Source organism: Sinohyriopsis cumingii, chromosome 6, assembly GCF_028554795.1.
Source record: "Sinohyriopsis cumingii isolate HCF-2022 chromosome 6, ASM2855479v2, whole genome shotgun sequence".
NCBI classification, from domain to species: domain Eukaryota; kingdom Metazoa; phylum Mollusca; class Bivalvia; order Unionida; family Unionidae; genus Sinohyriopsis; species Sinohyriopsis cumingii.
The window spans coordinates 104707768-104735285 of record NC_142966.1 but is presented as its reverse complement, the minus strand read 5'-3'; the positions used below and the strand labels follow the sequence as shown (position 1 = coordinate 104735285).

Here is a 27518-nt window from a genome sequence, read left to right as displayed (position 1 = left end):
ATGCAAATACAAGGTAGCAAGTATACGTTTTCTAATCAAACAATGAGAATGCAAACATTATGTACAAAATACTTTATTAAACTTGTAGTACATGAGATAAAATTACATTTCAAAGTATGTTCAAGTAAATAGTGAAATGTTTCTCTTCAGACCGTCAAAAATATAAATGGAACAAACTTTATTTTCCATGTCTGTTATAATACAAAGCATAATAATCTTTGACTAATTTATTTTTTGCATTTCATAAATTCCAGCAGCTTCATGATCCAGTTTTGTGCATTTTTACAGTTGAGGATTCCAACATATATAAGGAGGGTTGTTAACGGTGTAGTATCATACACTGATTTTTTGGCGTAATTATGAAATAAAATTTACAAAGACATAATTATTTTGCTCTATTTAAAACATCTTTGTAGATGCAATAAATTTTCAGTAGTAGTAGCACATTTTCCAACTTGAATGTATAGCTACAGGTGTAAAGAATGCCAAAGTAAAATGCCTTACTGGCACCTAGATGTAAAATAATGCTATAAAAAAAAACAGCCATGGAAATGTTAAACTTTTTGTTGTTTGCAAAATATGATTCGTATCTAAATTAGCAACTTTTGTACAATATATTTATTATGTATGGGTAAAATGTGTACATAAAATGGAAAATATTAATGAAGACACATTTATGTAGCACTAATGTAGCTCACAGATGGAAGACACATGCCCACCTCTGTATTCTAAATTGGACAACAGACAGTCAATATTGAGAGAGATCTAGATCCAAGATTATGAAACCAATCTCATAGTAAAACCCTGACTCTATTCAAAATGCCTGATTTGTCAATCCTTTGATGGCATGTAGCCAATCAGATGCTAAGAGTTAGGAGTGGAATCTGAGCATGAGAACATTTCATCAGATGGGGCCCAGGCCAATTCTGAATCAAAACTCCAAAATGGAACTTCTACTGAAAAGCTCTTGATAAAAAATTGTCCAATTATGTTGCTGTCAGTTAAATTAAGTAAAAAAGAAAATGGCAATATTTCTTTAATTTGAGTATAAGCTCAAGTTTGTGACTACTGGGCAAGGACAATATGAAAGCAACTAATATGAATCACTGAATGAAAAAGGGTCACAATGACCTACTTTAAGTACAATAATGAAGTTGTGTTAACCTTGTTACATAAACATACAGATTGGAACATTTCTGCATCTCAAGAAAATTCAGCCCTACTGATACACTTTAGATAAAAAGAAAACCTCCACTAAAATGCCAGGGGAACAGCATAAAGATCTACACGTTTTGTTTTGACATGCTACAAAACGAATCATAAATATAAACATTCTGAAAGGTCTTATTACTGTATATACAAAGTTTGATCACCTTGTAAAGATGAGTGCGGATTGTAACAAGTTTTATTCCACGCCACAACAGTGCTTGACATTTCTTGTACAAGTCATGGGCACATAGTTCTCTGAATCTGATTTAAAATTATACTGAACTGGAAGAACAAAAAAATGAACTGGTCCACCAATAGCAAATTTGTTATAGTTTGATTCATATACAAAATGATTTTTCTCTTCAGCTCGGGTATATTACAAAATTATTCGCCATTTTAAATTCTTTGTACACAACTATATACATGTAAAAACAATGTAACCATGATGAAAAAGAAAGAATGAGGATGGGAAATTAGTCTACCAGACAAAATGGCATGTTCTTAAAACTACATTACATCATTCATTAAATGAAACTGGATGGGTACATGGCAAAGTGCCATCTTTATGACAACAGCCTCAGCAAACCAAAGTTAGTCCATAGAAAATCAGGGGATACAACTCCAAATGCAGACTTGGATTGCTGGAAATTGATTCGTACAAAGCCAAAATAGATAGGTCAAATGGGGGTCATGCTCTTGTAAATGATAAGAAACATTTAAAATGTAACTCATTAAAGGCACCCTCTGTATAAAACTATGCCAAATTTGACTGAAATTGAAATTTGCTTAGTAAAGTAAAGCTGCATAAACCAAGGAGGATGGGCAATCAGGAGGTGTAACTCTTGCCAATGATACTGCAGAGTGCTGAAAAATTAACTTTTTTAAGTTGTCATCAATATAAAACCCAATATCAAATTCAGCTTAAACCGAACAAGCCGTGGCAAAGTTATTTTGTGAAATCAAATTGAGATGATTGGCAATCTGGGTGTTACTCCTATTATTGTGGAACACTGGAAACTGAAGGCCTCATCTGTGTAAATCACCATACCAAAACTGGTTGAAATGAAAAAATGCTTGGCAAAGTTCTGATGAAAATCAAGGTAAAACGGGCATGCAATCAGGATCCAGTACTCCTGTACATGACATTATGCAATGCTGGAAACTGAAGGTCTCATCAATCTACAATCATTCCAAGAATGGCTGAAATGCAACAAACCTTGCTAAAGTTATGCCACTGAAAGCCAAGTGATGAGGATAGGCAATCAGGGGGCATAACTCTAAATACCATTATAGAATACCAGAAATCAAACTCTTTTGTGGTCTCATCAAAATATAGATGTATACTTTAACCGTTGACAGATAGATGAATGGATAGACAGACAGATATGATTAAAATAAGGCTAAAGCAATTAATTGATTTGAGTGGGGTGCTCGTTGAGGCCTTAAAAGTATGCATATATGTTAACGTGTTCCACACATTTGCTTTATACACACAGCAATGTTTCTAATTGCTATGATCAATTTTACTTGGAGCTTATAGATGAATATATGACAATTAACATAAAGTGACCAAGACCATTACTCATGTGGTTATAACAATATAATGTGATTTCTATTTAATTATTATCCAAAAAATACAATAATTAAAAGTGTTAATGAAATATACTAATAATTCTATATATATATATATATATATATATATATATATATATATATATATATATATATATGTATGTATGCTATTTTTGCCTTTATTGTTTTCTGATTTATCAATGTACAACACCCATCTTAATGTAACTATCTATAGGTGCAAATGGGACATCACAAGATGTACCAGCAGCAAACTGCTAAACATCATCATCATTTATGCTATTTCTGTGAAGAATCTTTGATCACTGATCAAGAATATACAAACTGACTATGACAACACTAGATCTGCCAGTTTATCCATTATGTTTGATATCAACGAAAACCTGATTAAATTATAAAAAGCCTTACAGCAAGCTACAAACAGAAGTTATATTATCAAGCTGAAAGGGGAGACAATCCACTGTAATACATATGGTGGATCAAGGTCAAAAGTGTTAACTTGACATCAGAAATATAAGGAACAGAAAAAATAGTAATCTGTTGATACATTATGTGATGGAAATGATGCTGAAGTTTTCAGAGCTGGGTTTTAATAGCCAAATGCCTCACGTTTCCTCTCCCCTGCAAATCGTAGCTCCATATCTGTTTGTTCAATGATCTCTTGTTTGCGTGCAAACAGGACAACCACAAAGACAATCTGAAAATAGAAAATTTTCGTTCATGGTAAGGAGGCAAACATTCTGGTTCAGGGTTATTCCAGTAAAGCATATACAAGACCCAGGGAAAGCAACTTAAAAATTTAGTCACCCATAAATTTAGAATCTATGTGACTTTTGCTTAGAATACTGAATATCCAGAGTACCGTATATACTTGCGTATAAGCCCATTCATGTATGAGTTGTGATTTGGATTTTTAATGTAGCTTTAACAATTTTTCAGTCATATCGCTATGATGTCTACAATGGGGCAGTTTATAGTGATATCTAGCACTGGGGCATCATGCTGCAGACATGTAGCATGATGTCCCACCCAGTGACATTATCCTGACACCAGGCTGACCAGTCCTAACACTAACCTCTTAATGCTGAGTGCCAAGAGAGGCAGCTGTTAGTACCATTTTTGTCTGTCTTTGGTATGACTCGGCCAGGGATTGAACCCACGACCTCCCGCATCCAAGGTGGATGCTCTAACCACTAAGCCACCGGAGCGGTCCCGTTTGTGTATAAGCCGACCCCCAAACAGAACAGGTATAAACACTAAAAAGTGCATGATGTGCATATCAGCCGACTTACAACTCCAAGGCATCTCAAGATGCACTAGGTAAGTTCTAAATGCATTTTTTTAGGCAAACTTGTACTTAAAAATATTACATGTATACTTATCTCGAGGTTGGCGTGCATGATTATTAAAAAGAAATGATATAAACTTGTTTGAAAAGTAATTTATTTAATTTTATGTTTTCGTATTATTTCTGCCTAATTTAGATTTGTATATAATTGGATTGAACGATGATAAGAATTTAGCAATCGCGAGTTGCTGTAACATTACCTCTCCCTTTTGACTTGATTATGGTTTGTTTATACATTATTGCATTGGACACTTTATATCAGTGCACCAGTGATTACATTTTTACTTTGCATTGAAACTGTAAATACCTAAACTCATTAGAATGTAATCCAAGTAAGACAACACAACAAACAAACTATGGTTCAATTCAATGCTCACAATTAGGCTACTGAACATATTTACATAAGGGTGCCACTGCATGTACATTGTAGGTTTGATTACATGCTGAATTAAGTACATCCCTTGAAGTCAAATCATGGGCACAATTGCACTCAACTTCTATGAGTTTCGGAAATAATGCTTCAAAAATAATGCTAATACCATAAAAGCTGAGTTCTAGTTTCTTTGATGTAAGTGACGTTACACCATACCTGTCAACTTTCATGCCAGGAGGGAAAAAAAAACTCTAAATTTTTGGGGTCGCTCCACACCTCCCTCCTGATTTCATAATATCTTATGATTTTTGCAGAGAACTCCTGATTATTACATTATGTCTTCGATTTTCATTTCCTCTAAACAATAAAAGTCCTACATGTTCTGTTTTATCACCTGTGTATTATTGTTGTGATGAAATAATTATTTTAGTATAAAGAATTTGCTTCTTCACTAATAGAATGCTAAGTTTAAACATTATTCACGTAAATTAATGATTTTTTTTACCTCTACAATAATAAAAAAATAAAATAAACCAGAACAAAAAATAAACCACCAAAATAAAATCATCCACAATTAATTTCAACTCCAAGAATGATCACTACGAATGCTCTAATTCCATCCCCATGAAAGAAACTTACATGAGTGAAAACCTGGCATTTTTATACCGTATATACCAATGTTAAACTGGTATAGTTACATGTCAAAATTCCCTCTTATCACAAGCCAGTGTCAGGGTTTTAATTATTAACTGGCCTGTACTGATGTCCCAAAACAAAAGACAAATTTACCGACTATCAACATAGGAGACACTAAAACAACAAGCTTTCCAATGTGTGGAAAGTTATGTTTGTTCAGCTAAATCACAAAACTAAAATTGACCGATGTTGATCTTAGTTGATCTCTCTGAGAATTTTAGCCTTTATTATTACCAATCTTCGTGAACATGTAAATTATGATGGTTATGTGTCTTGTACAAACAAACGTGTACCTTTTTAAAAATATTACCTCAATTTGTAGGTTTGCTTATCTCATTGAAAATGAGTAACTCAGCATGTGATTCAACGTAAATGAAACAGCTATTAAGGACTAGCTGAAATGTTATCTGGAAGAATGCAATTTGATTGAAACAATGAATAAAGCAAAATCTGCATCTATGTTTGGGAATAAGTAAGGATTTAAGTGACGCTATGCATGCTTTTCACTGTGTAAGTACTGTACATTATAGTTTAGCATGGTCTCCCTGGTAAACTCAACCGGCCCACGAATTATGAAGTATGTATTTAACTTCATGTTAGAGAAATCAGAAAATATTCACATGCAAAATAATAAGAAAATCAATCATAGTACTTTATAACAGATTAATAATTGTCAGGTCACCGAAAGCTACTTTTTTTTACATGCCTATGTCTTAGGACACAGGAAAAATTATTTTTCGTGTCCCAAGATTTACAGCCATTACAGTGGTCAACAAAAAGACCTAAAAACTGTCAAGTTTACACAATGGCCTGCGGATAAGCCGACCCCCATTTTTCCAGGCCTTTATTTTTTCCTAAATTATTCGGATTAGATGTGAGTATATACGGTACCCTGTTTGATGTATTTTGTAAAACAAAAGTCTCTCAAACAGACTAACACTTTTGGCTGAAAAGAATTTCCAGGAATTCAAGTTAAGAAAATTTCTTTCTTTAAACTCTTGTGTTGAAACCCTCTCTAATATTCATCTGTGATAATAACATTTCCAAAATACCTTATTTTCCGTATACACCACTCCCTCGATAAATCGCGATCCTGCTTATAATGTGGTGTCCAGTATACTTTAAATATCTTTACAATATGCTGAACATGAAAAAATTACAATAAGAATTGGTAAATTAAGCCTTGATATATATCTCATTTTATCATCGAAAATGGTGACTAATGCCCATATAGATAGAATCCATATTGTGAAATTTGCAAGTTCTAAATAAGATATCATACATTATGTAAGTTTTTTTTAATAATAAATAATTGTCAATACACTGTAAATAAACAGTCTGGTGAAAAAGCGATCAATGAAAACTTCTGGTAAATGTTAAAAGGTGACAACAGAGAATGAAATAAACACCAATTAAATGTCTTGCTGCGTGAAGGTCACATTCTAATCATTTAATTCTGTTTCAGTGTAAACATTATAATCGCAACATATTCTGTTCTACAAAAACATGAAAAGAGTCAATCGACTGTCACATTGAAAAACCCTTGAGTACTTCTGTGAGAACCTCATTACATGCCAGCTTTGTTTTGATCAACAACTTGGGAAAGTGTCTGTTGCACTAAAACATCAATTAAAAGAGACCTGTGTTGTTTTATCACCTTGAATATGTCTTTTGTATCAAATCAAACAAGGGAGGTACAAAGAAAAAAAATTCAAAAGCATGCAAATCAGAGCATAAGTTCTTGTGGTCATTACCATTATCAAAATCCATTTTATTTGACCAATCTAATATGGTTTCACAATTCTATACGGTGGCTGGAGACCCAAAATGTTGACTATGTCAAGATCATACAGTTGAGAAATCTGTGGGATTCTGCTCGGCGACAGAGAAATCAAGGAGTAACACACAAAAAATTAACTGATTTTTTTAAAATGTGAAGATATGTTTCTCGAAAAGAGTGTCAATCTTTTGTATTAAAAAATATGTCTACTATGGATCAATCAAAAGAACTAGAATGTATCCAATTCAACACACAAATTAGTGATGTAGTACAAAATGTGTGAAGTGGTACATGTGTTAAGCGAACGGAAACCATGTAGAATAATGTTTTTGATGATCTCCTCAATATACTGTAATTTGTCCTGAAATTAATGTTGCTCTATGAGGACAAAATAAACAGAGTACACCGTTAGGAAGAGATATTTATTCACAGTTAATCGCAGCACAATTATAAACTGAGTATTCAACACTATAACCTGCCAACCCACCCACTCACCCTTTTGCCTTTATGTCGATCTCTTTATTGGTTTTAGCTTTTTTTTTATTGGTCACTCGATATGTTGTGCCTCACTTATAGTGCGGTCAATGTTTTTGGACCCCGATGTGTGCAAGTTATCGAGGGAGAGGTATATGTTGGGACACTATTTGTTGGGATATCATAAATTAATTTTGAAAGTAATTTGTTTTGTGTACTAAATGTTCTGGGAAACATCAGTTTCTGGAGTCGTGAGTTGTGGGACACCTCTTAAATCATTCGAAAATTACATGTCAGAAAATGCACTCGAGCTGAAATTTTATTTAAAAAATATAAAACTGTATTTGACATAAAACTCTTTAATCCACTACAGCAGCATCTCATCAACACAACCCTTCTCCTGCACACTTTATGATCTATTCTTTCGGTGCATAAATATTTATCTTAGCTTTCTCATACCATGAAAAATTATTGTTTGAGGCAACACATCACCTAAAACAGAAACTGCAAGGACTAAAGTCAAATTTTTTCAAATCTGCACCAGTCTTGCTAATTCTCACACTTTTGACTCCCATCTTAACATCATTCCATCCAGGAATCAGATCAAAATACACTGGAATTTCATCCATGTTAATGATCATAAGGTCAGTGAAATCATCTGTTTCTCTTCTGGCCTTCATGAATTCATCAATGATTTTATTTTCTCTAAATCTTCTGGGCGACATTGTGTCATCCATGTCTGTGCACGAAGCACTACACTGTCTCATCTTAAAATCTGTTTTACTGTTTCAATTTATGTTCAAAATTTCCTTGAATACCAGTGCAAACAAATCAAAGTTAGCTTCTGTATCTCTGCTGTCTTTGTGTGTGTGTGTGTGCGTATATATATATATATATATATATATATATATATATATATATACACACACACACACACACAGAAAAAATAAAAAAAATATCAGCACCCTTAAAAGAATCCAAAGTCAGCTTCCAAGGTCGGTTTGCTTTGCAATAAAATAACTACCAAGCTTCTTGGGGTATATAAACAGAAGAAGCACAATATAGATCTATGGATTACATACATACTGATGGACAGGACCAAATCAGGATGCCTCCACCATGTGCAGTGAGAACAGTATACAATTTTCAGAAACAGATGATCATGCTACTGTCCAATTAATATGGGGAGGCTTAAAATATTAATGAATTCTCAAAATCATCCTACATGATGATAAAATAATTTTCTCTCCTGAATATCAGACCTGCCAACCCTGATGAGTCCGTCTCAGTGAGGCAGTTGATTTTTTTCCGTAAGTTTTACCATTTTTCAGTGAGGTGTAACAAAATATTATAAAAATTCGGAATGTGCAGCGACGATAAACATTTTGTTCAACTAAAAAGTTTGTAAAGTACGTGTAGACTTTATTTACCACTAGTACAGTTGCACAAATTTTAGTTTCAAACCCTATCAAGCTCAATGTCTTGTTGCTATCTCTCAACTTGATGTAATTCTTGGAGAAAAAAAATTCCATTTCCCATGACGACGGCAATCGTATTTCCCCCCATGAGCCATACTCAAATTGGCATGTGATGTCCAATAAATATAATTGTGTCCATTCCAGGTTACATTCACAAGAATCTGAATATTCCTTTTTATTTTTCTGTGTTGATTATAAACACTTTTCAAGAAGCTTATTTCCCATTTTGTCCTAAATATGCATTGCTTGCTGGACGCCATTTAAAAAAAAATTCTATGATCAACAGTTTGATCATGCAGACACTTCACGTGAATAAATATGTGCAGTTTAAAGCATATGAAGTACTGCTGTAAAGTTAGTCTGGTTCTCTGACCAATTTCACTACTTCTAATATGAAACCTGGATCCAAATCAAACATGGACAAACAAATTTTCTGGATGTTTTTGGTGATGATCATTTTTTCGCAGGGTTTGCTCATATGCTGTAAGTCTGTAATTTAAGGGTAAATTTTGTAAGACTTACGGCAAAATTGTAAGAGTTGGCAGGTCTGGAATATTAGCAGGGATTAAGACAGAAACCTTTGCTCACTTAAGTACAAAAATACTTGAATTAGGAATATATTCTGGAGTCATGAAAAGCTTATTTTCTCTCTTCCATAATTACAGACCTGCCAACCCTGATGAGTCCATCTCAGTAAGGCAGTTAATTTTTTTCGCAAGATTGACCAGTGTTCAGTAAGGTGTAACAAAATATATTGTAAAGCTGAAAAATGTAATTAAAAGTTCGATGCAGTCACATTAAACATTATGTTCAACTGAAAAGGTTGTAAAGCATGCGTAGACTTTATTTACCACTAGTACAGTTGCACAAACTTTAGTTCCAAACCCTATGCAACTCAATGGCTTCTTCCTATCTCTCAACTTGATGTAATTCTTGGAAATTCTTTTTCCATTTCACATGTTGGCAATCATATCTCCCACCATAAGTCATACTCAAATTAGCATGTGATGTCCAATAAATGTAATTGTATCCTTTCCAGCTTTTATTCACAAGAATCTGAATACTCCTTTTTATTCTTCTGTGTTGATTATTAACACTTTTCTAGAAGCTTATTTTCCCTTTCGTCTTTAACATGCATTGCTTTCTGGATGCCATTTAAATTTTTTTTTATATAATCAACAGTTTGATAATGCAGATGCTTTGTATAAACAAATAGGTGGAGTTTAAAGTGTCTTGGGTGCTGCTGTAAGGTTAGTCTGGTTCACCGACTAATTTTACTACTTCTAATATGAAACCCAGATCCAAATCAAACATGGATGAACCAATTATCCGGCTTTTTCAGCAATGATCACTTTTTCGTAGTTTTTGCTTGTAAGCCTTAACTCCATATTTTAAGGGTAAATTTCATAAGATTTAAGGCAAAATCGTAAGGGTTGGCAGGTCTGTAATTAACATGTATGACAGAGCAATTCCTCTGAGAGTACAATTCTAACAAAAAATATTAAATTTTAGCTTGCTTAACAAAAACAGCATTTCTATAACTTTCCAAAACATTCATCAATGTCATAATTATTTCTTGTAAAAACGGGAAACATTTCCTGAATTTTTTGGAACTGGAGATATCAAGTGGAACCTGAAAATTTGGGAACAAGTCCCATAAAACCCTTCACATACATTACCTTGACCTCTTGGGTCATCACACTTACATTAACAATTGTCCTTCCCAGCCAATACAGCCACGTGAAGACGACGAAAGCAAGTCTCTGAAAAAAGAAAATGATAAGAATCAGAAGATATGAAAACATACATGGCAGGTACAACTTTACATTATCACATGATTATCAACAGGGTTCATTATTTCCAATAAAGTATTTTCTATGATACTTTTGGGAAAATACATTTTATCTGACTCGGCTTCATAGAAAGGACTACGTCTGAAGCAAAGGCAGCCAAGCAACTGTGCACCCCACCCCCAGTGTTTATGCTGCTGTACCTGTTATATTGTCATACACAGTTATCGCTCACTTAAAGATGTATGATCAATAAGTATCCCTATGTGCTAGTACTAATATTAATATTTTAGTATCGCTCGGTTTAGGATGTGGTACTAAGGCAAGCCTACAAGTATCAATGGAGCAGCCAGATGTGATTTACACCTGGTGCTTTTTCAGCATATTGTCAAAAAGTTTGAAGATGTTCCACACATATACTGAATGAATTAAATGACAGAAATACATGTAAAATAGTGTTGACCTTCATACAAAGCTTTCTTTTTGGCACATCTGCCATATTAGTTCATCTAATAATAACTTCTGTTTTCAGTCTCATTTTTTGGTGTGCCAAAAATGGACATTACATCCTTATTTGGAAACTTAAACATATAGTAATTGGCATGCACTGAATAATGTATCATAGAATATCCAAATGTAGTATAGCAAGCAAAAAAGAGTTACTGCAAGAATCCTGCATTATCTGTCATAGTGAACAAGGGGAGGCTAGTATAGCCATACCAATATATTTTATCTTATATTGGCTTAATAACTTCATCACAAGCCAAACTTTGTTCAAAATATGACTCTGCTTAAGGAGTACAGTTTTACTGAATTATTCTTTCTGACTTTAAAAATACTTTTATTTTCTCCATTACATGATATGGAATCAGTCTGTAGCAGCGACCATGTCGAGTTATCACATAATAGCTATCCTTTTTTATCTTGATGTCTGACATTATCATAGTTTTACTGTGTAATTGATGTCTGACATTATCATAATTTTACTGTGTAACTGATGTCTGACATTATCATAGTTTTACTGTGTAGCTGATGTCTGACATTATCATACCTTTACTGTGTCTTGTCTGCTGATACAGATAAGATAATATACTGTATAAAAATAAAAACAAGGTTCTGTGGTTATACTTACAAAACTGTTTAGACCATAGAAGGAGTACTCGAAACAGGAGAAGATGAATTCAATGCAGACATAAAGGATGAATGTGAAAATGTACTTCCTGAACCAGTACAGATACATCACAAAGTGCTGAAAAATAAAAAGATTAATTGCATATATACACCAGACGTTATAATCAACTTAACATACTAGTAAATTGTGTGTTTCACTATTCAACATTATCAACACAACACAGTGCTCACATACAGACCAAGCACAAGTAGTTTTTGACAAAACAACTGCCCCATGTAAGTCATGATAAAATCTAAATGTATTTAGATCTATATCAACATTTGTATGGTAATTCCTCATTTCCTTCTGAAGAACATGTAAAATGATGACATGCAAATTTGGTGAATGTTTCTTACCTATTATTTTGATGAAACACAACAATGGCAGTACTTTGAAACATGACCTTGACCTTGAAGATCTGATTCAAATTAGGATACCTGGCACAGTCAATATGTATGAAGTTTCACCCAACTGGCTGCGGAGTTAATGGGCAGAAATAAAAAAGAAAAACATGTTGATATTTGACCTTGACCATTATTTGACCATTTTGGTCATGGCAATCACATTTTTGTAACAGAAAGCTTCAGGGGTGATTAGTGTATTGTGTTCCCTGCTATAGAGTTGTTTTCTTTTCTTCTTCAAAACCACCTGTGAGGATACATAACTGTACTAAGTGTTGTCAATTCATCTCTAAAGGTACAATGTGTAATACAAAGCTGGCTGCTGGATGCATGGACAGCAGTAAATGGTTGGACCCTTGGATTAGGTAACTAGACAAAAGAGCATCTACCACTATACTATCTGACTAAAAGCAACTGGTCCATACATGCTAACACCAAGAAAGATGAAAGTATAATTATTGCAAATGTAAGTGTCAAAAATGCATAATTTGAGCATAAAAGGTATATCTATATATTACATGCTATATGTACAAAACACTGAATGTTTAATTTTGCTACAAACAGTTAATTTAAAAATCTTGTGACATATGGGCATAATCTATGTGGATTTGTATCAGAATACATATGCAAACATGCTAACAAACTATTCAGATACAACACTCACTTCAACCAGTCTACATGTCTAACTTGCTGAATGATAATAAAGTCAATAAATACTGCAAAGAACAAGATGATGTGTTCAATCAGAGTGCTGTATACCATTAGTATTACTCTCATATTCTTTTCAAATTTTAAAAAGTGCTATTGAGTTGTCCTTTGTCTGACCTAACCTGTTTTAAACATCTTTCAGTCATTACATTCACGAGCCATATCGATGACGCATATTAACTTTTGGTGCTATTTTCTTTAAATGTATAGACTGGTTCACTATCTAAATATACTACAATACAATACAAAGAATCTGTGAGGCAAATTTAGAAACTGAAGAAACCAGTGTCTTCTTGAAAATATTTCATATACAAATGCTATAAATAGAAAACAATGAAAGCACATGTAGGTCAATGATGGGCAAATGTACTCATGCTATTCTTATTATTCTTCTTATTTTTAGAATAATCTCAAATCATTATAATCAGTGGGAATAAAAAAAGAGAGGATCCTACAAATGACAAACTGAATTTGTTATTGCTTTATTTTTTTAAATATTTTTATGTAGGAAAAAACCTCAATCCATATACAGAAGAGAGTAATAAAACATAATCAGGTGATTAAAAAAAAATGTCATGATTACACCAAAAGTTAATAGTGTAATGTATGTAAAAGTGTAATACTTGTACAGCCAAATTCCTCATTACATTCTACTAGGAAGGGGTGAAGTTTTAAAAACCATATTTACCTTTGTTTACATCTAAATGTCACAGGTAAGCTTGTCCAAATGAAACCTTTTAAAAATTTTCATTCTGAGTCAAAACTTGTGGACATCATGAAGTTACCTGGTTGAATATCCAATAGGTCATGTGACTATCTCTCTTTTTGGCCAATAATATGCATAACTGTTATTTGCAAACAGTCTATTGCTCAAAACAAACACTTTCAGCAAGTTACATATGCCAGGTGTTCCTTGGTGGCATATGTTGGTATGATGTACCCTCCTACTTTAACTGACTTAGAAATACATGTATCACACAAGGCTAATGTTGTTGTAAAAGTTACATCTCCATCATGAAATGCAAGCAAAAACACATAAGAAATGTAGACTTGGTAGGATGAATTAATCCAAGTATTGCAAGAAAAATATTAGGCCAGATAATAACACATAACAGCCATATAAGCGTATACTGCATTTGTCTACATACCCTTTGTTGTACTTGAAGATGCATGAAGATGCTGAAGAAGAATACAATGACATGGAAGAATATCAACACAATATCGCTGGACAAAAATGCTGAAAAACACAAAAATAACATAATTATATTATTTAAGAAGCTAACGTATGTGAAAGAAATGTTCATGGCATCTGAATTGTAAATGAAATGTAAAGAATTCTGGTCCTAAATCTATTTTGGGATGTTTTATTCAGCAAATGAACAAATGCTTTAAACACTAACTGGTAACAAAACCAAGATATCTGAGCCTTGAGGATCCTGAAAGACCAAGACTGAAATAAAAATGTTGTTGTTGTTTTTGTTGGGTTTAACGCCCTTTTTCAGCACATGATAGGCTATACATGGCTGCCAGTATTAATGGTGGAGGAAGAACCCAGGAAAACCCCAGAAAGAACCACCGACCCATGAGAAGATACTGGCAAGCTTTCCCACATACCCACAACAAAAAAATGTTATTCTCACCCTTCCTCAAAATAATAGTTTGTTCTCTATCTGCTTTCATTTTTAGATGAAGGAGAAATGGTCACAATGACATTTAAAGAAGTCTTTCATGCAATATTAGTCATCTGAAATGGGAACCTTTCCAGTTTTAACACATCAAATATGAGGTTAAAAATATTACAAAATAAGAAAACAGTAAAAACACACACTTAATTGCATATGATCATGATTTTCATCTCTCATCCATTTTTGTGAAAATAATGTAAATAAATTATTTTCAATCTTTCTGGCAAAAAAATGTAAAGCTTCTTTGTACTACTTTTATGCATGATAACTCAAGATTTTCTGAAAATACAAAGTGCTATGAAATATGACATATTTATATAATAATTATTTAACAGCTAGATGGTCTATGAAAAAATAAAGAGTACAAAAATTACTTGAAACATGGTACAAATAATATGAACCTTTTGAATGGAATAATGTTAACTCCCTGACTGCTAAAAATGAAATGGCTATGGCACTACAATTGTGGTTTGACAAACTCTGAATTAGTGTGTGAGATGCAACTTTACCACGTAAATCTAACAGAACTGGTAATTAAAGATTTATACAGCCTCATTATGAAAAATGACAAGTCAGATCCTAATTCTTCGATCCCTATAAGGTATAACTGAATTTAAGGAATAGCAATATGGGGACACATGCAATTACTGGAAGGGAATTAAACATCATCTGATCATTTAAATTTTGAAATACTACCTATGATAGGATAATTATATACTGACTGGCTGAAACTTTGCTACCCATCATATTATAATGATAATGACTTGTACAACATGAAAAGCAATGGTCTTGTGGTCTACACTAATATCAAGCCTTATTTTAGCAAAAACCTCATGCTGACGTGACCATCCATTGGCAATAAGATCTTCATGGTGGATGCTGTGATGGCCATATTGGACACCAATTAGGTACCATTTTAATTTTGAATCAACCATACAGCACACAACGTCTCTCAGTCAAACCTCCATGCTGATATGACCATCCAGTTAGGAGAAATCAAGATAGCAAGAGTTTCAAGATGGCCACCGTGGTGGCCACACCGTTTTCATTTAGGGACAACTAGACCATGGGATGAATGTGTGTATAAAGTTTCATGGCATATTGTTTAGGAGGTGTAGTGACAACTTGTGTTGATGAACAGGTGGGCAATAATAACCTTGTGGTCTAAAAATAGTACTGTTTTCCATTTATCAGTCAAGTGCTTTGATTATAGCTTTCAACAACATTAAGCATAATATCTTTATATGATAGGAAGTTATAAATGGCACAGAATCAGAGAGCTGAATATTAATAATTTATCGGTGTCTTTCAAACACTTCAAAATGAGAATGATGCATTATGTTGGTGTATCAAGCTTTGTTTCAAGCAAATTCATACATGTCAACCCCAAGAGAGGTATAAGTGTAATATTTGTTAATATAGGTGCCAAAAAAGCATAATCTGACAGAACCCATGTTGATTTAAACCAAATTACAAACATAAAGCAATGACAAATCATTTATATTCAACACTCACTTACACTAGTCTACATGTCTAACTTTCACTGTTTTGATTGTGATGACAACAAATTCTCCACTGAGCATGATGATATGTCTAATATGAGTGCTCTATTCTACCACTCTCAAATTCTTCTTTTCAAATTTGTCAAATGATGCTGGTTTGTCCTTCTTCTGATCTGACATGTTTTGATTAAACTTCCATCTGCTCTGACAATTTTCAGTCATATAACCTCCTCAAGTCACATCATAAAAGCCTGTATCACTTCCATAACTCCTGCCTTTGAGCCACAGACCAAACCTTAAACACAAACTTAAACGTAAAACTTGTCCTTGTGATAAAATCTATTTACAACTGGACAAAAATGTATACAGTAATGAAAGGCATATGCTAATAAATACAGACATGAAATTTAATTACACAGTTCCTTCATTAAGCCAGAATCAAAACATTAAACACAAACCTATTACCAATATCCACCATTACTGACACCACCTTTCATTAAACACAAACCTATTCCCTATATCCACCACTGACACCACCTTTCATTAAACACAAACCTATTCCCTATATCCACCACTGACACCACCTTTCATTAAACACAAACCTATTCCCTATATCCACCACTGACACCACCTTTCTTTAAACACAAACCTATTACCTATATCCACCATTATTGACACCTTCTTTCATTAAACACAAACCTATTAACTATATACACCATTACTGACACCACCTTTCATTAAACACAAACCTATTACCTATATTCACCACTACTGGCATCACCTTTCATTAAACACAAACCTATTACCTATATCCACCATTACTGACACCACCTTTGCTGGGGTCATAACATAAGGTCTCATGTACTTTGTACAATATAGACTTGTAAGTGTTGCATGTTTCTTTATTTATTATATTTGACATTATCTTTGCATGAAGCAACCTATCTTTTTATATCAAAATTTCTCTCTAGCCAGACGGACCAGCAGGACGTTTACTGATTCTCCAGATTTGTTTGTTGTAAGCTTGTCTGACCCGTTAGGTGCAGTCTGTCTGACCTGTTGGGTCTTTCTGTTGACTTCAGGATGAGGCAGGGACCAGTGGTATAACCCTTTACCTCATAGAGCATAGTGACAAAGTGCAGTGGGCTATAAATAGAACACCTGTTACCTAGTCGACCGCATATGCATAGACCTGCCTGTTAACGGTTAAGCAATGTAGTGTATGTTATGTTAAACAGCAATTTTAACCATTTTACATTTTTGGTACACATCTATTATATCTGGAAAAATTTAAGAGTAAAGTCCGATTGTTATAGCTGTGTAATTATTTTTCCAAGAAGAATTTTGTATGTGCTTTAAAATCTTGAGAGAACTCATTCACCGTCATGTCAGTGAGGCCACATGACCAAATATAGCTGCCATTTCCCATACTCGAAATTTACATGTTTTTCGTCTGCGTCTACATCACTAAGTCATCTGAATTTGATAATTTATAAAAGCTAATTGCTGCCTACATCAATATCAAAGCTTTTACCCAAGTTATTGAATCTTTCATAGTTGTGATTCTAATCGTGAAAACTTTGTAAGTACTGAATTAAATCTGTGAAGGCCATTTTGGAGAGTGAAGATTATGACCCAGTTACTTTAAATAGCAGATATCAACCAGTGCATAAACAGCGACCACGTGATCTGATGTAATTGTCATTCTCAGAAATGAATGTAGTATCTAACAGGGGGGTTTTCACCTAAGGTGGCACTACAAAAACCGGCTCAAAATGGCTGATGTTTACAGCAGGCGTCAAAAGGTGCTTCCATGCGAATGGAGTAGAGGCGTCAAAAGGCGCTTCCATGCGAATGGAGTAGAGGTGTCCAAAGATTCTTGCATGAGGTAAAGGGATAATAATTAAAACACTAAGTCATATTGTAATCTACTGTTTATATCCAAAATACACATTAGTTCTTTTCACCTCTCCAAATTCTACACTAATGCTTATCTACATTGTTTTTCACTATATTTGTCCACTCAGAATATGTATCACTCCATTATGGCTATTAGGTATCCTTTCTCTTAACTCCCCATCTTGTATTTCTCTCTCTCTGGTTCATATTTACAACTACATCTTATCTCTACTGTCCCTTTTTGTTTCTCTGCCCTCTTTCTGCTTCGTGTCCTTCTGCCTTCTACCCAACACTATATCTTGTATCTATATATACATGTCATAATTCCACACCCTTTCCCCACATACAGAATATGCCAGGCTAACCATTACTAGATGAATGACAGCTCCCTTCCCCCAAATCATACCACAACTAAATGGTGCTGAAACAGCAGGAATATGACCCAGTTATCCAGATATATCATGATGCTGACCTGTCTACCCAGATTTGTCAAAGCCTTCCTGAACCCAAAAACTTTACTTGCTATTGTTGTGCTCTCACACCCAACTTACATTAGTTTCTATGATGTTGACCTAGTTACCCAAATTTATCATTGCTTCCCTCAAATCTATCTCTGAAATTCCCATATTCACACACCCCACATATTACTAGTTAGAAACCTGATATTGGTACTGCTATATATTTTTCTTTTTCCCACAGAAAAATCCCTTTTGTCATATGTACCAAGAATTGCTTTGGTCATACTTGTAACATTCTGAGCTGGCAATAAAGGCCAGCTACTTATTTGAAATGTTGCCAGCACAGATGGTGTCTTCTTCTAAAAAGTCAAAGAAAAGTTGAACAACTGTCTTAATCAGCTTTATAAAAATATATAAATACTTACAGGAACAGCAATGCTTCACTATGGCAAATTTGTACCCATTTAACTATGCAAATTAAAAAAGCCATTCTCACACATCCACTGTTTCATGAAATATGTGATGTTTTCCTTCTATAAATGCATTAACAAGGTTTGGTCAGATAATGTTTGAAAGTGTCACGGTAACTGAACATGTACATTTGATCTTTTCATGCCCTCTCAGACACCCCTAGGTTGGAGACAAGCATAATCTTCATTTCAGGAGTTTCCACATTGTGGTTAAGGAAAATATGATAACAGATGGACAGACGGAGTGCCATCAAAATATCCATAAGCTTCTTTTTAAATGTTGGAAAAATAACAAAAAGTGCTGTTCCATTTATTTATACAATGTACCCATAGAGGTCTCTTTTCAAACAATATATCCCGAGTTCTCTGATTAGTCAGAGTTCATATGAAATGATAAAAAAAATTCTCAACTGCATCTACTGATGGCTACACCATGTTAAAAGCGTGTTCCTGGGTACCACTTATTTCTTATATATACATAGTTAGCCCAATGTGATAAATGTAATAAATTTGTGACAAAGAAATATGTTCATCATTAATACATTATTAACATAATATAACTGAGACTTTGTACAACATATCTTTATTAAAGTTTGGTGTTTTCCCACTAATAAAACTTGTGCAAATTTTTTTTCTTAAATTTGTGTGCTTGAGTTGTCATATTTATGTACATTTTATCTGACTTTTTTGCCATTGTTTTCATAAACAGTTGGTGATACATTTTTAATGATTTTGCTGAAATTGATAAGAAGTCACACAAACTACAAATGAGATAGGAAAAGTAAGATGCAGTTGTGTATTACTGTTCCATTGACCACACCTCCTAACTCTAAATTAAACAATACACTATTTCTCCAATGGTAAGCCAAGAGAACCCACCTTGTACATTTTAGATGTATGTGGTTAGCTTATTATTTGTAAATAATTCTTATAAAAACAATTTGCAAGAATTCTGCAAAAGTATTGAGGATTCATCATCATGAATGGACGTAATCATGGGAAAATTATTCAAGCAAAAATGTTAAAACTACAAATCATTTTCTTATACCTCTCCAAAATTGTGATCTCCATGGTGTATGGAATCCTTGGCTGATTTCAAAGTCTGTTCCAATTGCTATGAGATCAAGTGCACGCAAAATCATAGCAAAGAAGGAAGTGACCTGCAAAAGAAACATACTTGGTTTGTAAACATTTTATCATGGGTATTTTTCAAAGGATGCATCTGGTTCTTCTCTAAGACTGACAAATCTACAGTCATATGCATTAGGTCCAGACAAATTATCTGAAGTCATTATAAAAATTGATTAGGACGTCCAGCTCATTTTCAGCAGGGCAAGTTGACTTCTATGTGAGTCGGATGCAGAACTTTTTGTACTATTTGGGATTAAATTCACAAAACTGTTAAGTTCTTTTTAAATTTTCACTTTGTGTTTTAGGGACATAAATTATTTGGTAATTTTACAAAACTTGTTGGTGTTTGCTCTTTTCTATTACTTGGTTTAAGACAATGAAGTCATATTAATTCACTGTACTTCCATGAACTACTGAGGAATAGCCTAAAAACCTAAACAATAGGTTTAGAACATTACTTTTAGTCTGCAGGAAATAAAAAAGCATAAACCTTAGCTCTCTGACTCCTTTTAAACATTAGCTATAAGACTTCAGTTTTGGAATTCTTCAACTGAACATCAAATTAATATTTTAAAAAATTTATGAGGTGTATTTGTTTCACAAAACAAAACCACCTGTACCCAAATCAAGGAGTCTTATGGATGCTTTTGCACAACTGGAATTAGAGTTTGTGCAAATTAATTTTGTAAAAGCCCAATGCCAGAGGCATATATTTAAAACAATGAAACAATTATTTGTTAAACCTCATCTAAGGCCCTCACCCCAAGTGTGTTTTCTATTTCACTGGTTTTAAAAATCAGGGTAGGTAGGTTTCTTTCTTTAAACATTATATATATAATGATGATTAGTATATATGATGTACTAGGCTAAACTGGCTCAATTTAAGTTGCACAAATCAATTTCAGGAATTTTTAAATAATTTTTTTACCCTGAAGGTTAAAAGTACTACGGTTGGCAATTAAAAACAGGGATGGTTGGCCGACTGGGAACACACATTTTCTTGGCCTAACAGCTTTAAATAATGTTTAAGTATTCTTATTTAGCAACACGATCAAGATATGTGAAAATCTGCTATTTAATACTTAAACTTCATAATTCATCATTGCCTTCCACAGTTTCTATATCTTTTGCTGTCCACTACTGTAACACTTTTACATCATCTAAGTCAACCAAAATAGATCTAATTACATTAAATTTTATATGCAATTTCAACAGCTATCCAAACATTAAGGCATATTAAATAAAAAAACCTTGAGAAAACTAATTTTTCACCAGCCAGAAAGAAGGATCTGGCCTGTACCATTGGATACAATGGTGCAAAGAAGCACCAAAAACAACACGAAACACACTTCAATTATATTATATATACCACAGAGTATCATTGGTTGAGTATGTATATTCATAACTTTTATAATTTAATATCAGTTATATAATAGAGTAGAATGAGTGAATGCAATGAAAATATAGGTACAGTTACATCTAATTTACTTTATATTATTATAGGGAAATAAGGTTCAATGAGTACATTTATCGATTCCAATCCCAACCGATTGCAGAAGTTTAAATTCAAAGTTAAATATCAATAATAATGGCAACATAATTTAATAAAATAATTAATTAGAAACATACTTCATAGTGCAATGTTATCAGTCCTTTCAACTTCTATCATTGCAGTTAGAAATGTCAAATATTGGAGAAAAAACCCATCCGATATATATATATATATATATATATATATATATATATATATATATATATACACACAATAGGAAAAGTTGGCAACATATTTTCTGGGTGGGTTTGGGTACAATACATATATTTGTCAATTTTTTTTAATGCAATTCAAGATATTTTTAGAAATCATACCTTACTTAAAACAATGAATGCTAATCACTTGTCTGCCGTATATAGTTGAACCTTACATGTGGAGTGATGCAGCAACAAAACCTGAAGTGCAAATTTAATTGTGACTGTTCCCATCTAAATCACACGAGTTCTTTATCCTCTGCCTCTGCTTTCTGCATTTAGTTGTCTCCTTACCTTCCAGATATTTTCATTCTGATATTTTTCTTGGCTGACTGATACATATTATGCCAACTTTTACTGAATAAGTGCATCCGTATTGGATGCTGGAGGTTGTGGGTTAGATCCTCGGCGGAGTCATACCAAAGACTTACAAAAATGTTACTAACAGCTCCCTCGCTTGGCGCTCAGCATTAAGAGGTTAGTGTTAGGACTGGTCGGCCTGATGTCAGGATAATGTGACTGGGTGGGACATCATGCTACATGTCTGCGGCATGATGCTCCAGTGCTAGACATCACTATAAACTGCCACAATGCAGACATCGTAGCGATATGATTGAAAAATTATTAAAAGCTACGTTAAAAATCCAAAATCACACACACTGAAGTGCAAGCGTGACGTCAGCCCTCCGCTCGCTTCGACTCTAATTTATAGTACCAATAAGGTGATTTCGTGTTGTCAGAGATTTCATCGTACTTTATTGATAAAACGTCAGTCTCCTGTGACATGATCTAGGTAAGAATTTACACATAGCACAACTTTTGGTTTTGGACATGTAGATTTGGGTACCTATTCAGAAGTTTGGGCTGAATTTTAATAGTTTGGGTCACAATGTTTTTGCTAGTTTTGGGTATTACGACGTGCTTGCCCTGGCGTTTCATTGTTTCAACCCGCCCAACCACTACTACGTAAATTAGTTTAAATAAAAACATAGAATCATCGACATCGTCCCGTTATCTATACTATGTCACCCAAATCACCATTTGCATTACCATCAGTAGACAAGCATACAACATCAATTACTTTATGTTTTACTTTTGTATTGACAAATCGACTGGACAATATGACAGGGGCCAAGATGAAAATTAATCGGAAATCATTTTAATGACAGAGAGGTGCAATTTTATATAATTGGCTTAAATTCATTTACGCAACGAGATTCGATGGAGAATGATAATCAAAATATAATAAACTGTGTACTTACGAAAACAAACCCAAAGCCGACTAAAGAAGCCGTCCGAAGGTTCCAACATAGGAACCTGTGCATAAACGCCATCTTGATTTCTTTGACTTCAAACAACGACCTCGTTTTGGGATAGCAAACACCTGTTGGATAAGCAATTGTTTGGTTACCTTAAAAACAAGTCTTAAGTGAATTATCGAAAGGAGGTGCCATGCTTTAAAAGGGATGAAAGTATTTTAAATAAAAATGAGTTTAAATAAAAAATAGGATACTATTCAAAATAGAATCGTTTTCAATTTGACTCAATTGTATATTATCTTGTAGTTTACCAAATCAGAACTCTCCCGTAAGTGGTAAATATTTGTCATCATGCAGGTATGTCTCATGGATGAGTTAATACAATGCAAAATCAAGCAGTCTTTTTATTTTTAATCATTATCTTAATATAAATAGTACACAGAAAATAACGAAAAGCAATTACTGAATCAATATTATATTCCGCGAGGCTCCATCTAAAGGGATCACGCGTACAAAAGCAGTAGTATAAGAATAGTAGTTTAGGACCCTATTCCCCCTCCCTCCCTCTCTCTCTCTCTCTCTCTCTCTCTCTCTCTCTCTCTCTTTCTATATATATATATATATATATATATATATATATATATATATATATATATATATGTGTGTGTGTGTGTATGTATGTATATATATATATATATATGTGTGTGTGTGTATATGTATGTATGTATGTGTATATATATATATATATATATATATATATATATATATATATATATATATATATATATATATAAAAGAATGTGAGAGACAGTCCAATATTGTCTTCACACCATTCTGTTTACATCATGCATTCCAGTTACAACATTCTTCTCTTTTGGTTTACCTTTATTTGTTAAGGTCAGAAAGACAGTCTAATGAGGAAGTACTCTTACTTCAGGAAATAAAAACAGCCTCAAAACACTTGCATGTAAACAAAACATCATAGTAAAGAAGGATGCACTTGCATCCTCTAGTGATCCCTAAAATTGACCTTGAAAATTGTGAATGGCACCATGAGCTGCAATTGAATTCCCTCTGTCTTTTTTGTTCAAGTCAAGAAAAGTAATGTCAGATGTAACTTGCTGCCAATGAGAACTATATTCAATACTACTTTTGGTCACATTGCACATTATGGTGACTAAGGAGATTATTATTTATTTCTCTAACAATTTATCTAATTTTGTATACCCTGTTGGAGCTGAATCACCAAACCCATAAAATTTAAGTGTATTCCTATAACTATAAATCCAAGCTTATTTCCAACTTGCTGAGGTGCTGAGTTAGCAAACCTGAATCTGGGAAGTTTGAAATGTATACACTGTAGCTATTACATTGTACACCATAACTGTTATTGTCTCTGCTGCTTACTAATGGCTGAATGTATCTGCAAAGATCCCATGTATTGAAATATTATTGTTTGTCTCATATATATATATATATAGAGAGAGAGAGAGAGAGCGAGCGAGAGAGAGAGAGAGAGAGAATTATAAATATACACCAGACACTGAGCAGAAAGATTCCATTCTATCTGGTGTATATTTATAATTCTCTATAATTAATTCTGTATACCTTGATTTCTTTTATAAGAATCCGGAATGAGTGTGTAGATACACGAGAATTATTTACTAGGTCATCATGCGAGTGTCTGCTACACGTGCTTGCATATAACACCAATTGAGTAACATCTTTATTTTGGTGATGTGTGCTTAGTTGTGAGGGAATATGGGCTTGATTGAGCAGGAAAGGTGATGGGTACCATTCCCATTTACCCGGGTTCAAATCTCCCTAGAGTATGAATTAAAAATTTTCAAACCTGTATGATTGTATTATTTGTATTAAAATATTAATTCTGCCTACTATTATCAAGCATTATTTAAGCACTTTCCATTCTGTCTGGTGTATATTTATAATTCTCTCTCTCTCTCTCTCTCTCTCTCTCTCTCTCTCTCTATATATATATATATATATATATATATATATATATATATATATATATATATATATATATATATAAACATACACAGAAAAATTGATGATGGCACAAATTCAAAATGGTTTCTCAATGTTTCAAGCTAAACAAGCTCTTCCAGACCAGACAATAACAGCTTCTGAAAGTGCAATGAATTACAAAATATAGCAAATTTTTGATAGGTGCACATCTGAAGCAAAGCCAAGCTTTATGCTCTAAAACCCAAATTATACCAATTACTCGCACACCAAAATAAAGGGACTTAAATGTTTGTTAAACGATACCCATGATATACAAGGTTTTTATTAAATAGCCAGGATAACCAGTGAGGAAATAATGGGCAATTCTTTTTTTTTTTTTTTAGATTGGAACCCAATGTAAATTCCAAAACTATTGAGCGCCACCTGTGTGAGAGAGTTTATTGATTACCTGGCTGGAGATTCGGCACTTGGGGAGTGGCTTTAAAAGGGAAAAGTTTTTGTGAAGCCTCTTCCTTATGAAGCTGTTGAATGACTCTGGAAGGTAACCTGCTGAGCCATGGCCAAAGTTCATACCAGGTTAAGCTGATCCTTTTGGGATGAGATCTCCCAGATAAAAGCTAGAGAAAGTGGAATCTGACCTCGGTTGCATGGCATAGTTAATATTAGTTAGGTAACAGCTTTGATTGAATGCAGTGCATGTGGTAACTGCTCCAACTTTAAGAGAATGTGAAGTGTCCAAAGTTTGGGATTGCATTACAAAAGTCCAATTCCCCACCTCTGCACCTTTCACCTTAGTGTCTCCAGTACTGCAGCCCAAAGACTTTTGGTCCACAATGGGAAAGTCTGACATGTTATTTTAGATTAACAACTGGAGCAAAGTTATACATGTAGAGTGGATGTCAGTCCTGTTACAACTCTAGGTCTTAAAATAACAAAAATGTAGTGAAACCATTAATTTTAGTACAAGCAAGAAATAATGTATTTCCCAAGAATACAAGTGAAAATTCAAAAGACTACTGTAACATGTATTTTGAATTAAATCCCAGATACGTATAGAATGTTTCAAGTGAGTTCCAATAATCTTGAGTGTCCTGTTTTAATCAAGGTCTTTGGATGAGTTCTCAATAATTCCAAGGTACTTTTTGTTCAAAATGTCAATAAGTACTTTGTAATTGCAATGAATAATTTAAAAAAAAATTCTTTTAAAATTACACAACATCAAAATCTAATAATAGATTCCAAAAGAAACAGGAATGAATTTTGTTTACCAAATCAGCTTTATATATAAATATCCACTTGACCCAAAGCACAATAGATTTTTCCAGATTTCCTTAGGTGTGAGTCATTCTAATCAAATTTTCAAGAAGTTCTCTTCCAAAAGATTTTAAGCTTGTAAACAAGGCTGAACTCAAACTGAAGTAAATATGTGAACAAAACTGACAAAAGTCAGGTAGGCAAAAACTCTACCTTCAATCATGGAAGGTAATAGACACAATATAAATTAAACATAAATGATGGTCCCATGTTGTCAGTGTTTACAAAGCTAACACTTAGTCTTGCCCATGGTCTAATCCTGTATGACAAAATAGAGAAGACAATATATATACAGGTGTACCAGTCTGCACAAGACCTGCTTTACAAACTCAGAGAGTATATATGCAGAGCTACATACTATGAAATTACCTGTAAAAGTGCACATGTGGCCACCAATACTGGTAGAGTATTTGAGCATTGCTGTTAATTACTTGTAGGAAAGGCCAATTGACTGCTTATTCAAGTATATCACCTAAGTGTTGTTTATAGTAACCATGAGTCTACTATGTATAGAAAACTTACCTGTATGTATCTGACCATGATGGTCACTATACAAAAATATTTGAGTTTTCTATAAAACACTAAATACATGCAAATAAAATGCACGGAGGTATTACTTTTGGTACTTATGAAGTGAATGCAAGAATATGCATTGTAAGACAATATTACCTGTTGAAAAGACCCAAATGTGCATTTTTAAATCAGTAAAGTGTCACGTATGTAACTATGAAGTTGATGCTAAGATGAGAATGATATAGAAAACTTAGCTGTATGTACCAGACCAGAGCAGAAATAATACAGCAATATTAGACAAGTTTTCTATATCACACACTAGACCTGCACATATTTAAATACAGTTAAAACAATGTGAAGGGACATGCTGGTGACACATGCACATCTAACTGTTTGAGGACAGCAAAGTGATGCTAAACCAAAATGTTTGTCATCAAAGAAAGCAAAGAAAAATTGGAAATTATAAATGGAGTATACTTCCTTTTGAAGAGAACACACCTCCAATTAGGGGCCCCCGAGAGGCTGAGTGGTCTA

At 33.6% G+C, this 27518-nt stretch overlaps 1 protein-coding gene across 1 annotated transcript; it reads right to left on the bottom strand.

Annotated features, from left to right (window-relative positions):
* Positions 1–57: 57 nt before the first annotated feature.
* On the bottom strand, positions 58–23314 carry LOC149797622 (uncharacterized). Its single transcript, XM_089962518.1, has 6 exons — positions 23172–23314; positions 20081–20192; positions 14167–14255; positions 11871–11987; positions 10655–10711; positions 58–3496 (listed from the first exon to the last, which is right to left on the bottom strand). Exons 1-6 carry the CDS (start codon positions 23241–23243, stop codon positions 3389–3391), a joined length of 555 nt encoding a protein of 184 aa, XP_089818644.1. The 5' UTR covers positions 23244–23314; the 3' UTR covers positions 58–3388.
* Positions 23315–27518: the final 4204 nt, after the last annotated feature.